At 31.1% G+C, this 19,922-nt stretch overlaps 2 protein-coding genes across 2 annotated transcripts; both read left to right on the top strand.

Annotated features, from left to right (window-relative positions):
• The first annotated feature begins 1,894 nt into the window (after window positions 1-1,894).
• LOC123700340 (luciferin 4-monooxygenase-like) lies at window positions 1,895-13,033 on the top strand. Its single transcript, XM_045647524.1, has 12 exons — window positions 1,895-2,025; window positions 4,004-4,172; window positions 4,412-4,619; window positions 6,383-6,581; window positions 6,805-6,927; window positions 7,743-7,917; window positions 8,141-8,281; window positions 8,542-8,667; window positions 8,847-8,930; window positions 9,128-9,274; window positions 12,060-12,225; window positions 12,752-13,033. The coding sequence occupies exons 2-12, from the start codon at window positions 4,017-4,019 to the stop codon at window positions 12,877-12,879; spliced, it is 1,653 nt and encodes a 550-aa protein (XP_045503480.1). The 5' UTR covers window positions 1,895-2,025; window positions 4,004-4,016; the 3' UTR covers window positions 12,880-13,033.
• A 1,782-nt stretch (window positions 13,034-14,815) lies between these two features.
• On the top strand, window positions 14,816-19,809 carry LOC123700535 (luciferin 4-monooxygenase-like). The gene is made up of 11 exons (XM_045647783.1): window positions 14,816-15,245; window positions 15,536-15,743; window positions 16,009-16,210; window positions 16,433-16,555; window positions 17,272-17,446; window positions 17,586-17,726; window positions 18,018-18,143; window positions 18,275-18,358; window positions 18,535-18,678; window positions 18,838-19,003; window positions 19,277-19,809. Exons 1-11 carry the CDS (start codon window positions 15,093-15,095, stop codon window positions 19,402-19,404), a joined length of 1,650 nt encoding a protein of 549 aa, XP_045503739.1. The 5' UTR covers window positions 14,816-15,092; the 3' UTR covers window positions 19,405-19,809.
• The last annotated feature ends 113 nt before the right edge of the window (window positions 19,810-19,922 follow it).

Raw genomic sequence — 19,922 nt, 5'->3', positions numbered from 1 at the left:
TTTTGTTTTGAAAAATTATTCCTGAAAAATTATTTTTATTAAAGTTGGATTTTTAAATATTGTTTAATAATTAACAAATGCTTTTTTTTCCGCCTCTTATTAATTTTTACTATTTTAATTATTCCCAGAGGTAGCCAGGACTCCAGGAGTAGAGAGACGAAACGAAACATATTATGATTTTGAGTCTTGCGTAAAAGTTTAAAATTTAGCTTAGCTACTAAATTCTCCTTTCATTGAAATTACCTTGCAGTATCCAATACAATATTTTTTAATTGGATGCTGCAAATAATTTTAATTTTTAAATAAATAAACTTGAATAAAATGTTTATAAAACCATGGATACTTTATGATTTTTTTGAGTAAAAAAATCTGTCCTGCAATTATGATACAAACTGGCAGTTATTTAGTAAATAAAACTTTTTTTTAAGATTATGTCTATTTGCATAACGTAGATTTAATCGCTTGCACGTGTACCTAGTTTTATAGAGACATTTTGTCAAGAACTTGGTTACTAAGCGTGATATGAGTATAATGGTCCTTGGCGAATTTATATGATCATACTAGCTTTCCGCCCGCGGCTTCACCCGCGTTTTCAAAGAAAAACCCGTTCCCGTAGGATTTCCGGGATAAAACCTATCCTATGTCCTTTCTCGGGTATCAAAATATATCTATACCAAAATTCATGCAAATTGGTTCAGTGGTTAAGGCGTGATTGAGTAGCAGACAGACAGACAGAGTTACTTTCGCATTTATAATATTAGTATGGATTATTATTATGTATTCTTTAATGTAACGTTTAGTTAGAGTAGCTAAATTTAGACGTCCGAGGTTACAATAATTCGCACACAGCTCACACCTAAAAAGTCCTCATTGATGAATTGACCTGGAAAGAAGATCATAGAAACGGCTTTTGTACGATTTCCAGAAAAACAACAACAACAACAATTCTTTATTGTATACGGATAAAAGACCAATTAATAAGAATGAACAATAAGTCAATAACTAAAAGAGCACAATACAGGCGATCTTATCGCTCAAACACCGATTCTTCCAGACAACCTGGTGGACAAGAAACACAGTCTATAATTAATAAGGTAAGTTTTGTCGAAAAATAAGTTTAGACAAAAATTACTCATTAAATTATTATCTGAAATCTACACTTAATTATTAGAATTTGAAATATACTTTTATTAATATGGATCGTTTTAAATAAATCAAACAGTTGCAAGAGTTTTATGTAATTTTCAGTCGTCACAAGGACACGTTATTTTTTAAGAATTATAATAAGTGCATCTTCTTACCGTGTTTAAATAATAAAATATATTTGCAAGGTTTGAAAATTATGAAAGAAAAACAATAATTAAAAAAAATATAAATTTATACTCTCACATGATTACCTACTAGATGTTTTACAGTTAAATCGTAACAAAAAATGTAATCTTTACAATATTACTTTAGATTACGCAGCTCTACTATTAGACAAGCTATTTATTTATTTAAACACTTTATTGACGACATCATCATATAATATATGTATGTATACGAGTAAAACAACGTTCGAAAAACATTTTCACTGTAGAATATTCCTAGTAAATAATATTAAATATGATATCCTAAGTGATCTATTTGCACACAAGCTTCGTCATCTGTTTCTCTCTACATATTCAAGTACCTTATCCCTGATTTTCAATAAGTCATTATACATATTTACGAGATAGTACAAAAACATAATGATTTATTAACTAGGTACAGCGTTATCAAATATAAACAATGCTGCTAAGTTAGTTGTTTATGTTTTGTCGTCTGTACTGTTATATCTCTATAATAATAGGTACCTAATACCACAGACTAATAATAATATACTACGTATACAACTAATACATAAACAAGAAATTAAAAGACGCGGCAGTAGGTACCACAGATCCAGGCGGTCATTCATGATCTAAAGTGCATGTAAATACATCGTGTCTTTGTTGTTTGTAATATTTATTATTTACGTGTTTTTTATAGTGTTTTATTACCGTGGTAGGTACATATTAACTTTATATTTGAACGTACTAAAGAATTGTTATTATTTTTTATTTAAAGGATATGGTTTATGTAAATTATCCTGAACGTGTGTGTTGTTTTGCTTTTTTCATTGATTAAAAATGCAAGCAATTTATATATTTTTGATATTTTAAAAAATATAAATAATATTTATATACAATACGCCAAATAGACAGTTTCAAAGATTAATTTATAATTAAAATAAAAACATTATTATTATTTCGTTATTTTTTTTTTGTTGAACAATAAATAATTTTAATAAGATCGATTCATTTTAACATTATGCTTCTTTAAAGAAATATGTGTCTAGATACCTATATTTTATTATTATCGACCTCACATGTACCTTAGGAAATGCATGGTTGCAATTAATTTAATTATAATTATATTCACATTACAAACATAGACATGACTAGAATAACTTGAAATAAATTGATTACTTACATAGAAGGATTAGGTACTATTTGTATACGTAGTATATTAACTTTATTCTATTAGTATAGTACGACTACTACGACTATTCTTTATTAGTCTGTGGTACTATCAAAAAAAGTTTAAAAAATATTAATTCAATTTTCATTCAAAATTTATGACCATTTAATATCACAATGCAATGAAAATGTATTAAATAATTACCTATTTAAAATGCATTGCCTATGTACTTACTAAATCATTTCATCAATCAAAATATATCTATGTAGTATCTTTTGTTAATTGTAGATAATACGTAAAAAATAATTATCAATTGTTTTTATCTCAATACATATTTGGGAATGTTGAATATTAGAGCATGTTATATTATTCGTTTTTACATTAAATCAGAAACAGCAACTTAATATGTGTGTATATAATATGTAGTGTGTATAAATAGAGAAAATAATAATGACATTGTATATAACATTGGTTAAAAGAGTTTAAAATTAATAAATGTCAGGTGCAAACATATATACCTACGTATATAGGTATACAAGACCTCCGTACATGAAATCGCAATAATAAAAATCGATATCACTTGACGTCTACTGGCTACTAATTAAAAAGCACCAGCTTTCAAAGAAAAAGAGAATCATCATAATCGGTTCACACACTCGAAAGTGCTGACGTAACAAACCCAAAAGAAATTACATTCAAACTGAGAATCACTTGGTTGAAAATAACCTTCGAAAATAACAATGTTTCATAATGCCTATTATTTTCTTTAAAACGAAAACCAATATAAAAATTATTAATTATCCCCTTAAATCTGTCCCATATCATACAGCATATTATTATCTCATCATTAAACGTCTAGCAAAACAAAATAAGCGTGCTCGCTTATTTTGATAAGCCAGATAAAAACTCTAGAATGATATGAAATTACTTTATTATTACTAAGATATTCACAAGTCATTATTGGATTCATTTTGATTAGATTTCGAAAATACAATATTATTATTAATTCTTATGGCGAAGCGTGTGCTTATGCGACTGACAACTATCATAAATAAGTCAATACACTGCAGATAATATGATCGGAAAAATTCATTGCACTTTATATACCTACTGGAAAATAAACTAAATAATATGTAGTTCATTCAGAATTATTATTTATCTTATTTGTTCTTTAAGCCTTTGTTATTTGAATAAGGAAAAAGGTTTGGACTAGATGTGAACAATACAGTTCGATTAAAACATTTGTAAATTGTAGCTTTCATAATTTTTCAGTAAAAACTTTCGCTCTCATGGACATTATTAAAACACAACTTTGAAGTTAAACGTTACTTACGAGATAGTAAGGTACAAACACTTTGACACAATTGTACGTAATTTATAATGTGAATATTGGTACTAAGCAATGCTTTCAGTACAGGGTGCGGTTTTGCGAAATCTTCAATTCATATGAGTCTTCAAATCTACGTAATTAAGGTTTACAATAAACTCTAAAATTCTATTGAACTTTTTCTGACTTTCACAGTGTTCTTCCAAATATGGACAAATACAGAGGAATAAGCGATGCAATACAATGGTACATAAGTAAAATCCAAGCTGAAACAGTGGCCCAATCCGGTATTCCAAGCGACCGATATCATCTTGGAAAACTAACTCTAGACGCACTCAAAGATGTGCCTGATAAAGTGCTTCAGGTGAGTCTTATGAGTAATAATGAAAATAAATACATATAGAATGTAAAACTTAGCCTTTTTTTAATCCGGTGTATAAAAACTGGCCAGATTTAAGATAACTTAGAACGTATCATGAAAAAATAGCGACATAAATGCCTGCTTTCTATATTATATTCCGTCTTAATATATAAAAAATACTAACTAGCTTGTTAGCATCATAACAAAAATACAGTATTTTTCTTATATTTTACAATCCCTAGATTGATGGAGCAACAGGCGAGACAGAAACCTTCGGATCAGTTTTAACGAGATCTGTGAAATGCGCAAACGCCATGCGGAAGGTCGGAGTAAAGCATAAAGATGTTATCTTACTAATGGGGCCGAATCATATTGACCTTACTATCCCGATGTATGCTGCTTTCTATCTGGGTGCCGGTGTCGCTGGTATCGACATGTACTTGGGGACAAGTGAGTACTCTTCTTGGCTTTATCTTTTATGGAAGGTTTGCATGAGCGCGCTAACTCAGGAACTATTGGATCGATTTAAAAATTTCTTTCACTGTTGGATAGTTGGTTGGATACGTAAATGACACATTGTATTGTCTTTCAACTACGCTTCATTTAGGGCCGATTAGACATTTTTGAATTGGTAGTTTACAATAATACGTTATTCGATGAATAAGTTTTAATCAACGATTGAAAAATCAGTCCTTTATAGTTTTATTTCCACTTTGATTAGTGACACCAAGATTTACTATACCTATAACCTATAGACATATGTGCATTTTTCATAACGATAGGAAAATTATATAAGTACTAGATTTCCGCCCGCGGCTCCGCCCGCGTTTGCAAAGGAAAACCCGCATAGTTCCCGTTCCCGTGGGATTTCCGGGATAAAAACTATCCTATGTGTTAATCCAAGTTACCCTCTATATGTGTGCTAAATTTCATTGTAATCGGTTCAGTAGTTTTTACGTGAAAGAGTAACAAACATCCATACATCCATACAAACTTTCGCATTTATAATAGTATATTATTTTATTATATTATTTATATGCATTTATATTAGTAGGATTAATAGTTTATGATAAATATTATCTTACTATAGAGCACTTAAATGTTAAACATCAGCTGTTTACTTCAATACTCTTTGATTATATAGGAATGAAGGTGCAAATTGCGTACTATAAATGTGCTATAAATATGATAAATAATTAATCATTTTCATCATACAAACATTTAAATAATCATAGAATCTTATCGTATAACCATAAATATGTTTTTCGTAATTCACGTTAATTTTATTTTATTTGAGTACTAGTGGTCCGCCCTGGCTTCGCCCGTGGTACATATTTCACAATAAAAGGTAGCCTATGTCCTTTCTCGGGTATCAAAATATCTCCATACCACATGCAAATTGGTTCAGTAGTTTAAGCGTGATTGAGTAACAGACAGACAGACAGAGTTACTTTCGCATTTATAATATTAGTATGGATTGATATAAATATTCAATGACAATGACAATGTATAAGAAGTTAATAATTTAAAAGTGTAGTATGAAGAAGAGCAAAATGTATAATAAATAAAACAATACCTATGTAATTCCTATGCGTGTCACTGTTTATTATCCAAAATATTTACCGACCAACCACCTAATTTGGAGCAAAATTAGTTTAACAATATAATGAACAATAATTATCTCATAATTTCACGTCACTTACATTATTATGATAGACCACCAAATTGGTTCAATTGCATCAATCTTTGGTTAAATAATATACGTTTACATAAATAACCATCCTGTTTACTGACGAAACAAATCTATTGCCGCTTCTATATTACAAGGTCTTTTAATTATATAAGGTGCATGGAGGTAATTACGAATGACGGTGCAAATCCAATAATGGGAAATTAGCACACAGGTTAGAACTATGTGATTGATTATTTATTTTTTTATCCAACCAGTCTATTTCCATACAATCTACAAAAGATAATCATAACTTTCCTAAAATTACTTTACATAATATGTAATTTCCCCAATGCACTAATTCGCCTTCGAGTATTTTGATTGAAAAATTGACCGTTATTGTGAATAATTTAGTCCCTACATGTTCCTACTGCCATAATCCATCGGCTTAATGGAGATTATCAGATATTGCATGTGTTCCTTCACTTATTGACTTATACCATAGGTATACAACGGCAATAACATTATTAACTTCTTATTTCAGAGGAACTGAAAGACACATTCAGTATTAATAGACCTAAAATAATATTCTGCCAAAGCGAAAGAGCCCATGATGTAGAGGAGGCTCTAACAGGTCTTGATTTAGGCTGTGAGGTGATTACCTTTGACTCTGGATCTAAATTCAAGAGCCTTTCGGAATTCTTGGACGTATATGGAAAAGGCACATCCGTGGAAGATTTTAAGTATGTATTTTTTATAAGTAAATAAAACAGTTTCATAAATATTTTTTTTAATAAAGTGTTTGTTATATAAGTAATACTACATGCTTGCTGCTTTATGGTAGCATACATCTATTCATTGTTTCTCTAGTTATCTAAGAAAGACCAAATAGCAAATAAGTTAGCGTTATTATATTTCCATGTTGTCTGTTTAATAAAAATTAAATTATTTATGAAATGTTTGCAGAGCTTCCAATTTCGATCCAGCAGAAACACCACTGATGTTGATAGCAACTAGCGGAACTACAGGCGTGCCCAAATCCGCTGTGGTCACTCACAAAAACCTTCTAATAGGAATTCAGTACATGTGGTATGAAAACTAAAACAATATTAGTATCATTTTGATATAATTTCGTAGGCATGATTAAATATTAAGGTCATTTTTCCTGCTTAATTTTTGTAGAGTACTAAATATAATAATATTGTAGAGTCATTAACGCTTTGAAATTATTAACAATTAAGGCGACTACACCACCGAAACTAGCGCCCCCCCCAACATTTTATTTTTTTACTCCTAAACCAGATCAAATTTAAAAAATCTAGCTCGGTACTTTGCTAGTATATTACTTGTAGTATTTTTGGTATTACTTTTCATTATTTTGCATTCGGTAAATTAGGAGAACTTTTGATTACCGCCAAAAGTGGCCACTTTTGGCGGTAATCAAAAGTTCTCTAGAATAATGAACAGTTAGAATAGTGAAAAGTAATACCAAAAATACTACAAGTAATATACTAGCAAAGTACCGAGCTAGATTTTTAAATTTGATCTGGTTAAGGTGTAAAAAAATAAAATGTTCGGTGGCGCTAGTTGCGGTGGTGTAGGCCTCTTAACGAATTTATTTATTTCAATATCTCGAAAATGATGGAAATTAAAAAAAATAATTGAATACGGAGATTATAATCACATACATTTTGATAACAAGTCATAATGATCCACTTACTATCTTTAGTATCTTTTTGACGTTTGGTACTTCATAAAATACAGAGATTTTCCACTATATTCGTCACCCTTAATTGAAAATATTTACCGTATTATTAATGATATTATCATGAATAATTTATTTACCGTATTACCGTATTATTAATGATATAAATCAGTGTTAAAGCTGTTATTTTCTTTCCCAGGGCAAACTTTACCACTTTCCCAGCGCCGACTCGACTCGTGGCAGTATTATCTCCAATACAATGGTATTCTGCGATATTTAAGTATATTTCAACCCCAATTCTGAGACAAACTCGCCTCCAATCCTCATTGCCGATGACCCAAGAACATGCATATCATCTTATTAATAAATATAAGGTAAAATAAAATCTCTAAGCCAAACCACTTCTAAAACCAAACTATCCTAAAACTCTTAATCAAAGAATCCAAAAATATGAATTTTATCATAATATGTTACTTTTTCTTCCTTTTATTCCCCTATATATATATTTCCCTTATATATTTTTCAAGAGATTTTTTTTAATTGAAGAGTGTCCTGAGTGAATTAAAATTAATTTTTACGAATATTGTTTTATTTCAGCCGTCGTATGCTATGTCAAGTCCAAATTTCTGGGTAATACTTTTCAAGCCCGGTGATCGTGAAAAATGTGACCTTACTTGCTTTGATGTACTTATAGCTGGTGGTAGTCCTTTACAAGAAGGATTGAGAAAAGAAATCAAGGTACACAAGTTTTACTTATTGGTACATCATATTCCACTCGTGTCCATCATAATATTCTTTTAATTATTGAAGGTATCAAAACAAAAAATATAAGAACAAATACGTTGGAGATGGTTGTAAAGTTAATGATTAATAAAAGTTAATGAAATGTTTTAAATATTTCTTTGAGCAAATGAAAATAAGTATTATCTACTTAAAAGATTTTTCTTTAAGTAATAGAACTCTTTTTTAAATAATTGCCTCGTTTCTTCAATTCACAGAAAGCAACACCTAACACTTTGATACTGAACGTATACGGAATGAGCGAAATATCTGGTTTAGCAATGGTGTATGATGAGAACATCCCGCATTCTTTGGGAAGACCGATCCCAAGTCTTACTCATAAGGTAAACTACACGACAGCAATCTGAGTTAAGTTTTTAGGAGCATTTTTGTTTGGGGCTTTTTTCCAAATATGACAAATAATTATATTTTTAAATGCATTAATAACCTTGTTCTCCCTTTATAATTTATATCATCTAAGTAGTATGGATAGAACATAAAATTCATTAAAGGTTTTTTTCAGTTAGTAAACCCCGAAACGCTTGAAGAGATTACAAAACCCCACGTGACAGGTGAACTTTGGGTAAAGGGACCAAGTATATTCAAGGTACTTATTATTGTTACCATTTTATATTTATATAAATAGCAGGGAAAATTGATTCTACTTCATATTTTTTCCGTAGAGTTAGAGTTTATTTATTATTAAATATGATTATCTGATATTTTAACTGAACTCAGTTTTGTTCGTAATGCTTAAAATTTGAATGCACTTGATACATATTTAAAATCTAACTTCTGTTCAAGGGCTATTATAATAATCCAGAAGTGACGTCACAAACACTTACCGAGGACGGTTGGCTTCGAACTGGAGACACAATGTACAGAGATGAAAAATGGTACTTCTATTTTGTGGATCGACTCAAACTGTTACTTAAATATAAAAATCATCAGGTAAATTATTAATTATTAATCTTTATTTTAATTTAGATGTGTACACATTTATCGTGCTCTAGGTACTAAAGATTTTAATAGATGAAAATCAAAATATTAAAAAAATAATTGTGATTATGTTTCATTTCCTAGAAGCAATTGAAAAGATGATATTATATACCTACATTTTATGTCCTAGACTACTTTTTTAACCGACTTCAAAAAAAAGGAGGAGGTTATCAATTCGGCCGGTATATTTCTTTTTTTTTTTTTTTATGTATGTACACCGATTACTCCGAGGTTTCCGAACCGATTTACGTGATTCTTTTTTTGTTCGATGCGGGATGGTGTCGAATTGGTCCCATAAAAATTTTATTCGGCTAGGCCCAGTAGTTTTTATTTTATGAGCATTTTTGTCTGTACTCGATGACTTAAGGTAAACGCAGGTATTAACGACCCCTCTAAGGCAATTTCAAAATCAACCATATTTTTTAAGTATACTGGTTCTTCTAAAGATTTATAATTTCATTTTATATGGTAGTGTTATGTATAAAAAATGTATTTATTGAAGCAAATACATTCTAATAAAGGATTATCTTGTAAAAAATAATTTACAATGTGAATTAGTCGATTGTTGTTATTACCGACCCATAAAAACGGCTGTGAAGCTATTAACGATTTTTATGCAGCTATTCCCGATCGTATGTGAGAGGAAGCCTTTTTCCAGCAATGGAATGTATAGAAGCTAGTGATGACGATGATTACCGATCTTAATAAAATGAAATAAAAATGCAAATATATTCGTATTTTTTTATTGTAGTTATTTTTAATAAAACAAATGAGTACTTTTTAGTAATGAACTAAATAATTATAAACTTTTAAATTAATCAACATAATACTATTAATATATGTACATATATTAAATTAAGGATTTCAAACTCTAGGATATTTCGTTATGCTATTTGATTGATTGCTTCGGCGAGTTGTGTTTTACTGAATACTTTTCGCCGCTTTCGTGGCTCCATATTTCTGGAAAAAATATACCTAATTATATGTTTTATGTTAATTTAACCTAAAAAAATATAATTTTTAATAGGCACCTATTATGTCATAAAAGTAATAAAAATATATTTGCACGCTCAATTACGAGCGGAATGTTTAAGGATCAATATTATCTGTATATACAAACATCTTTATTCTACATTCTGCAAATAAAGCAATTTGAATTTGAATTTGTAGATGAGAAACTAAACAATCTATATTCAATTGGTAATAGCTTCCTATAGTTTCTATTGCCGACCCACATGGGTCGGTATTAAAGTATGTAAGTATAAACCTAAATTGTATTACCGACCCATAAAAAAATGGTTATTTTAATTCATTTGACCATCAGACTATAAAATAGATTATAATTGATTAATGTCATACAAAATATGAACAAATGCATATTGTTTAAACAAAAAAAAACAATGATTTACTTCTGTAACTATTCGATAGGGATCCTCGAAAATATCATAACTTTGTATAAATTGACAACGCTAAAAGACACAACACTAGACAAAAAACTTTAGTCGCTAATAGATTTTTATGAAGACTCATAGCTCAGATTTAAACTGGTCCATAAAACCACTTGTGTTAGTGTGATATAATAACATAAAAGAAAATAATACAAAAAGTTACGTTGCTGCCATTGCCGACTTACGGGTCGTTGATACCTGCCGCGGCTTAAACTGGTGAAGCTAACACCGTCCCATTTTAATTTTTCGTTTTATCGTTTCAAATTACTTTTTATTAATAAAATGTTGTAAGAAATGAAAAGTTGACACTTAAATGCTTTGACATTTAGTAATATAAATTAAAGTATAGATGTCATTTGTTTGTAAATGCCTTAAAAAGATACTCACAGTACTTACCCGAAGGAACAACGGAACAGTACGACACGTCCTGCTTCCACGCTACCCCGCAGCAACTTACGCATTTTAACTCTTTTTTGCTCAGTTACTCACTCTAACGTTAAAGTATACGATGCTCAAGTAATACATTCGTGTATAACTTTGCCTACCTATAGCTAGAATAGTTCTGGAAACGTTTAAATTTCGAATTACTTTTATAGGTCGGTAATACCTTCAGATTTTCGATGGGTCGTTGATAGCTGCGTTTACCCTAATTGGAATGTAGCAAGTAACTTTGATTCACTTCCCGGTAACCGATTGAGCTGAAATTTTGTATACGTATGTAAATTGGATAGCGATGAAACATTATCATGACATAGAGCTGATTTGATGATGGAATCGGAAGGTGGCCATAGGAACTCAGTAATATATTGACTCAACTTTATCGAGTTTGGGCTCGTTTGATTCGTGTTGAAAATTACACTAAAAAGTATTAAATAAAATTAACTGCGTTAAAAACAACCGACTTCAAAAACGGAAAAGTAAAAAATAAAAAAGATTTGATATTATTAATTACTACATATTATTTAGATGTGCTATTTATTAAATAGGTTTGAAGTCGGTGCCAAACACTAAGCACTTAGTATTAAGCCCGTGCACCGACATCAAACCTATTTAATAAATAGCACATCTAAATAATATGTAGTAATTTAGAATATCAAATCTTTTTTATTTTTTACTTTTCCGTTTTTGAAGTCGGTTGTTTTTAACGCAGTTAATTTTATTCGCAGCCTTATATTATAAACCAGGACACTTATTATTATTAATTATTTTTCTAAATTTTATTTAAAGTTTCTTATGATGATTGCGAGGACATATCGCATATTCGTAATAAAGGTTCTGTTTTATTATAGATATCTCCTGTAGAAATAGAAGCCGTAATTAGCAAACACCCAGGCGTCTTTGAAGTCGCTGTAACAGGAATCCGTAATACAGCTGAAGGAGATCTGCCCGTTGCGTGCGTGGTGCCTCACGACGGTTACAATATCACTGCTCAAGAAATTAAGGATTTAGTAAAGAGTATGTACTAATTTTTTTATTCTAATATATATAAATCTCATGTCACAATGTTTGTTCTCAATGGACTCCTAAACCACTTAACCGATTATAATAAAATTCGCACACCATGTGCAATTCGATCCAACTTGAGAGATAAAATAATTTAAATCTCAAATCGTGTTGGAGAAAGCGGGCGAAGCCGCAGGCGGTAAGCTAGTAATATTATAATTGCATTATCCCATTCCAGAGGTCATAATGCCATGTTATACCTACTAACCAAACGCAGGTTGTCATTGTCAGTCATCTATCTTATTGTTCTGGGATATGGGCCTTTTCCTACGATGTTTTCTGTTTCTGAAGCGTTGAAAATAAAAAATTCTCGAGACCTTAACTTTAAATTAAAGAAAATAGTGGAAGTACTGTAGAATATTACATTCATTTATTATTTAACGAATTTGATTGTTATCCGTCGTCTATGATATATATAATTTAAATGGATTATTGACTAGAAATTAATATGTTTTGATCATCATGTCTTTCTTTTCAGAAAATTTAACAGACTCAAAGCAACTAAGAGGGGGAGTAATATTCGTTAAAAAGCTACCAATGACGTCAACATCGAAAATAGACAGACCTAGACTGGAAAAACTCGCAAAAGAATCAGTAAGAGAATAAAAAAGAACAAAAATATATGATATTTTCTGGATATCTTCTGTTAAGGTTAAAAGATATATAATTAATAAGAATAAGCGTTAAAAAGTGTAAAGATATCTGTAAGTGGTGAAATTGTTATTTCATATCGTAAAAATTATTAAAATATTTTTTTCTATGTTTGCAGTTTTATTTTCCATTTTGCAACATTTCACCCAAATGTTTCATCTTATAATAACAATGTACAAAACAACCAAATTATTATAAAAATGTATGTACCATCCGTCATATTTGTAGTGTCATAAAATTTTCATAAGTTGTTTCAAAACGCTTTTACCCATCACCTAGAGTGATCAAACCGTCTCTTTATTTGGTTTCCAAACTGACAAAGTTTCAGACAAACTTTCTTCCGCAATTTTATCCCCTTTGGAGTGGAATTAATCAAAATCCTTTCTTAGCGGATGCCTACGTCTTAACATTTATCTGCATGCCCAATTTCAGCCCGATCCGTTCAGTGGGCTAATTATGGAGGAAAACTAACCCCACTTTGTTAAACATAATCTACCTATTGTAATGACGTCTTTCCCTGATACATGCTATTATCTATCTAAACAATTCAAAGGATCCTTGAGTCATATTATCTGTAATGTTTCTCAAATTGCTACTCAAAGACACTTTGCTTAAATTGCCCTATAATTTTCAAGAACAAAGCTCGCCCCTATCTATTTTGCTTTAATAATAAATGTGACATTGAAGGTAAAGAGTCTCTTGTCCATCGAGTAAGGTTGAGTTTATAATGATAATGATTAAAGGATTTGATGTTTTTTGTAATATTATAAATGCGAAAGTGTGTTTGTTTACTTGCCTTTCTCTCAAGTGTTAGTGATTCAGTAGTTTTAATGATATGGAAATTTTTATTTCAAAAATGAAGTAAGTACTTACCAATACGTTGCAAATAAATATTATGATTTACCGAAATAAATACCTTATTTCGGTAAATGTTGTAGACTTACAAATACAAAATAAGACATGATTAATATCATTAATATACAATTAATAATCTTAATTAAATATTGTTATTTGATTGATGATTAAGGTTCAGTGAACCACTTGATTCGAATGTTTACGGAAATTTAAAGAATCACTTGTATGATATTTTATTTTTCCCGTACCATATGCGTCAGATCAGAGTCTTTGTAGCTATATCAATTTTATATTTATGGAGAATGAATAGACGAGAATATGCAAGGAAGTATTCAATTCATAAATCAAATCAAGTTATGCAAAAGGAAATATGACGCTCAGAACAATTTTTTCATATCCGATGCATATCTCCATTGCACTCGTGTAAGTATGCAGTTATTGAACTCCGTCGTTTATTGCAATGCAACCCGTGTACATGAAAGAAATATAAAATTATACGAATTAAATAAATAAGCTTGTAATTTCTCACTCAAGTACTTACGAAATTTGAGTGTTTTATACAAACAAATGATCTCCTCTTTATTCGGTATAAAAAAAGCCCAAATTATTGAGTTTATTACAATTTTACGTATTTTTAACCGACTTCAAAAAAAGAGGAGGTTATCAATTCGGCCGGCATGTTTTTTTTATGTATGTACACCGATTACTCCGAGGTTTCTGAACCGATTTACGTGATTCTTTTTTTGTTCGATGCGGGATGGTGTCGAATTGGTCCCATAAAATTTTTATTCGGATAGGCCCAGTAGTTTTTATTTTATGAGCATTTTTGTCTGTATTTGTAGATGTTGCAAGTGCAAGTTTGAATTCGGTTGTTTTTATTAACGCAGTTATCACTTGTTATGAAGTGTAATTGGTGCATAAAGTACATTTTAAACATTTGTAGATGGCCGTCATCTTCATTCATCGGTTTAAACTATAATTTTGGAAGCTTAGCCTTTTTTTCGTAGAAAATTTTCTTATGTGATTCTTAATTCCACCTTCGATATTATTCTAAATAAATCCTAACCGTAGTTTATAAAATTACACTCGTACTTATAAATGCGGAACGATCGTTATTCGCTACAACCACATATTAACTCAGAATAGTTTGAACCTTGGGACAAATTACATGAATCGAAAATTTAACTTTTAATCCCGTTGAAAGTGAAATTTATCGAAACATCGGTATTTTAGTTAAAATTTATAAAAATAAGCTTATATTTAAGTTTAGGCTTCCGAAGATTATTGTGTGTATAAACCCCATAGTTATCAAAATGGTATCAAAACTTTCAAATGACTCGGTGCTTTGGTTCATGAACGATCTAACTTCCCGAATTGTAGCCGAATCGGGGATTCCTAGTGACCGCTACCATCTTGGTAAAATTATATTGCAGAGTTTAAAAGACTACCCGGATGCTATTCTGCAGGTAAGATATTTTTGTCTTAATAAAGTTAAAAAATGATGAGATACTTACCTAGTAAAAAATAAACAGCAACTAAACAAGATATATAGAATATTTATAATATGAGGGCTGAGGTCGAAAGGAAAAGAATGAATAATAATAGACTACGAGTAATCTTTGTTCGACAGATATTTTAATTTATACCTATTTAAAAAATAATGCTTTCATGACACCTAATCTTAACTATCCTCGCTGTGTTAAATATCAAAACTATTTTACACTCAATAAAATAATAATCACTATATCCTCTAAAGATAAATGGAGCAACTGGAGATTCAGAAACAAACGGTTCAGTTTTAAACAGAACTATCCTATGTGCGACCTGCTTGCGAAACTTTGGCCTAGAAATCGGTGATGTGATTGTTCTTATGGCCCCAAGTGATTTAGATCTGGCTATACCATTCTATGCTGCTTTATTTATTGGAGTCACTGTAGCACCCGTGGACAGAACATTGAGTGTTAGTAAGTGATTCCCTTCATATGTTTTATATTTGTAATTGTAACGCTTATTTTATTTTCTTAAAATGTAAGTTTTCTAATTATTATCCATATAAATATACGGTGTCAGCCTGCCCCGTATCACAAATTTCTTTGTCTGATGTTGCTTTTTAAGTAGGTATATAAGAGACTGGAGAAAATTTAATAAAACTTAAACTTTTTGAACTTTTTTAAAACTTAAGATAACATATAGTATTATAACGATTGGATAATTTATTTTGTTTTGCAGGAGAGTTGAAAGCAACATTCGCAGTATCTGAACCGAAAATAGTATTCTGTCTCAGTGAGAAAGCAACAGAGGTCCAACTGGCACTCAATGAAATAGATTCAAGTGCTCAAATCGTGACATTCGACACTGGCGACTATTTGTGCAACTTTGAGGAGTTCCTACAGAAATATGGAGATGATACATCACCGTTCGGAAGTTTTAAGTAATGCTTTAACATTCAATCTTACATTTTCATACTATAACACTGAAAATACTATTGTACCCATAATAAGTTGAATACATTTCAATGATTGTAAATGTATTACGTCATGTCATGGTGAAGAACGCTCCATTTTTCTCTAAAACAAAATCCAAACACAGCAGATAAAAAATATCCCCAATCCATTAAGAACATACATAAATCATTCAATAATATGCATTATAGGGCTACAGACTTCGATGCAGAAGACACGGGAGCTTTACTGCTAGCAACAAGCGGCACCACTGGAGTACCGAAAGCAGCTGAGGCTACTCATAAAAACTTCACTACTAGCATCCCATATCTTTGGTAAAATGAAAAATTATTATCTACATAAAAAAAAATTTTATCCGATGAACAATGTGCTAGCGTTTAGTTTCTAAATAGCCTTGCTTAGTTTTGAGATTAAGGGTCTCAGCACACATATGGGATCGGAAAGGGATCGTAACCGTATCGCCTCGAGCCGTTCAGAATGATTTGTATTAAACTCCCTACTGCAACGCACACTAATCGGAATAGTAACGTAATCGCCTCCCCTCGGAACTGGCTCCGAACTTGCTATTCCATCGCTAACGGCTCATCGTCCCCGCGCTTACGTCTCTCCATCCCCGCGCTTACGTCTCTCCGTCCCCGCGCTTACGTCTCTGCCTGCTACGACATGCCGTACTTACCGTTTTTAGGCGTAATGCCGGTGTCGCCTAGCCGTAGCCGAGTTGACGTACAGGCGCTGCTGATACGCTTTCGTCACGTGCATACGGTAGGTTGACGCCTGGTTGACAGCGAGGCGAAAGGCGTTACGGTTACGATCCCTTTCCGATCCCATATGTGTGCTGAGACCTTTAGTGGCGTTATGCGAAAACTTCCTTCCTATAAAAGTAGGTACACTAAGTATATGGCGAATATTCCGAACACGTCTTCTCATATTTATAATAGTATGCTATCATCTTATTGCTATCCTTACTTTATTTTATGATCAATTAAAATAGCACATAAATTTCTATACATTTTATTTTTTCTTTTACTAGGTCCAGATCAACTACGTTCCCAGGTCCTACTCGTATGGCGTTAATTGGTTCCCCAATTCAATGGTTGACAGCTGTGATGCACTTCCTTGCTTCTCCTATTTTGAAGTACACTAGACTGCAATCATCTTTGCCCTTAACACAGGAGCATGCGTATTATCTTATAAACACTTACAAGGTACTTTTGATATGCTAAGATTATGGAGTGTTAAGAACGTATTATGAATTTATACCTACGAAAAGTTTGTAACAAATAAATATGAACACCAAACTTGGTATTCATATTAATTTATATTACCAAATTGTATTTTTTTCAGCCCTCTTTCACAGTAATGAGTCCAACGTTTATGACAACACTGATGAGTCCCGACAAACGTGATGAATGTGATTTCACATGTTTTGATCTCATTATGTTGGGTGGCAGTGCTGTACCACCAGAACTTATTGAAACAATTAAAGTAAGTAGAGTTTTCCAGGAAAATAACTTTACCTACTATGAAAAGTATGCTGAATAATTCTTATCAAGGTGTGTAGAAAATAGCATGGTTCAGAATTTGGAGTTGTTTAGCTCCACGTTGATGGAAATGGCTATAACTTTCCATTCTTTCAAAATTAAACAACAAAATATACTTAAAACTAAAGTACATACGTAATAAAAGTAAAAAGATATGTTGAAACTAAATATTGCCTATAGTAAAATGTTTCTGTTTCTGATATGATAGTTATTTTTCATAATTATTTTTTCACAGGACGTTTCACCAAGTACTGAAGTTTTCAATGCTTATGGAATGAGCGAGCTGACAGGTTTAGCTTTCCATAGCGACTATCCCCCGCCTGGATCTTCAGGAAAACCCATGGGCTGCTTTCAATATCGGGTATCTTAATAGTTACATATATTTTGATATATAAAAATTGAAAGTTTGGAATAGAAATCAGATATAACCAATATTAATTGTAATTACTAACTCAAGAATATAAAGCTATATCGCTTATCAATGATTTTCAGATTGTAGACATTGATACACAAGAAAATATCGAAGAACCAAATGTACCAGGCGAGCTTTGGCTTAAAGGTCCAGCAATTTTCAAGGTAAATCCTACAAAATTCAATATGAATATTGAAAATCCTCGTGAATATTATCCACACGATTGAAGGGTATGACCCTAGTATCGCATGTGTGTTGTTCAAGCATCTACAAAATTACGAAAAATTTAACAAATAAAATTTTGAGAAAGATAATATGGTGTTTAATAATTTTATTTCAGGGTTATTATAAGAATGAAGAAGCGACTGCAGAGACGTTTGTCGATGGTTGGTTCAAAACTGGCGACATGTTTTACCGAGATGAAAATTATAATTTCTTCTTTTGTGAAAGGATAAAGTTACTTTTAAAATATAAAAGCTATCAGGTACATGTATACGTCTTACTTTTAATTTAGATATTTTATATCCTCTTTGAGTGGCTCACTACGCTCTCGGAGATTTTAAATTAATAACCTTGTCTTTCGGTTTCTAAAATGCTTACGTATGCTTAAATAAATAACTTTTTTGAATTTTTTATCTAAAAGATATCACCAGTGGAAGTAGAAAGCGTCATACGACAACATCCAGGGGTTCTAGACGTAGCAGTTACAGGTATACCCGATCCGGAATGTGGTGATCTGCCCGTAGCATGTGTGGTCCTTCGAGCTGGATATGATGTCAGCGCGGACGATATAAAGGAGTTAGTGCAAGGTATTCATGTATTTTTTAATCCTATCCTTTTGTATGTAATTATTATTTTTAAAAATTAAATAGACATCAATATTATAAATTATAAAGTTTGTGAGAATAGATGTTTGTTTCTTTGTTGTCTCCCAAGGGTAAACAACGGAACGGATTTTGAGAAACGAAAAACTCATGAACTATAAAATACTTGCTTTTTCCCACGGGTGAACCGCGAGGCAAAGCTAGTTTTCTAAATATAAAGACGCGAAACTAATGATCGCTGTATTTATATATTTTCAGGAACATTGTCTGATTCAAAACAGTTAAAAGGTGGTGTAGTATTTCTAAATGAAATACCCATGACTGCCTCGACGAAAGTCCATAGAAGAAAACTGAAGGAAATCGTGATGGTTGCTGAAAGATACTAATGAAATCTATTCTTTAAAGAGATTCTAACTTTAAACAAGCACAGTTACTCAAATTTCTTATAATGTACCAATTACCATTGCTTGCTTAGAACACTCGAATATTATATTAAGTGTGCATGAGAATAACGAAAAAAATTCGAATCTATTGTTATAAAATATGTGTCGTCAATAATATTGTAATTATAACGAGCCATTACATGCGAATTGCAATTGGAACATTAGAACACAGCTAGGAGTTAGTTCCTTTAAAGATCTAATAAATTTTAATATTTAGCTAAACTAGAGCGTTATCAACCTTTACATTTAATCACTCATTGTTTTCAAAATGAATCATTAATGCTTCTGTTTATGATTGTTTATTGCATTTCAAATGTATCTTATCTTGTAGTGTTGTAGTTTATAGTAAATATTTGCATTGTTTTAAATGCACGTGAATAAGTAGGTAGGTATAATTAAGTGTAGATAAAGAAAAAACTGTAATATCATTTAAATATTTGTTTTATTCATTTATCTTAAAA

This window comes from Colias croceus, chromosome 19 (genome assembly GCF_905220415.1).
Source record: "Colias croceus chromosome 19, ilColCroc2.1".
Lineage (NCBI taxonomy): Eukaryota > Metazoa > Arthropoda > Insecta > Lepidoptera > Pieridae > Colias > Colias croceus.
Note: the sequence above shows the minus strand (reverse complement) of the source record. Positions and strands in the feature narration are given on the sequence as shown.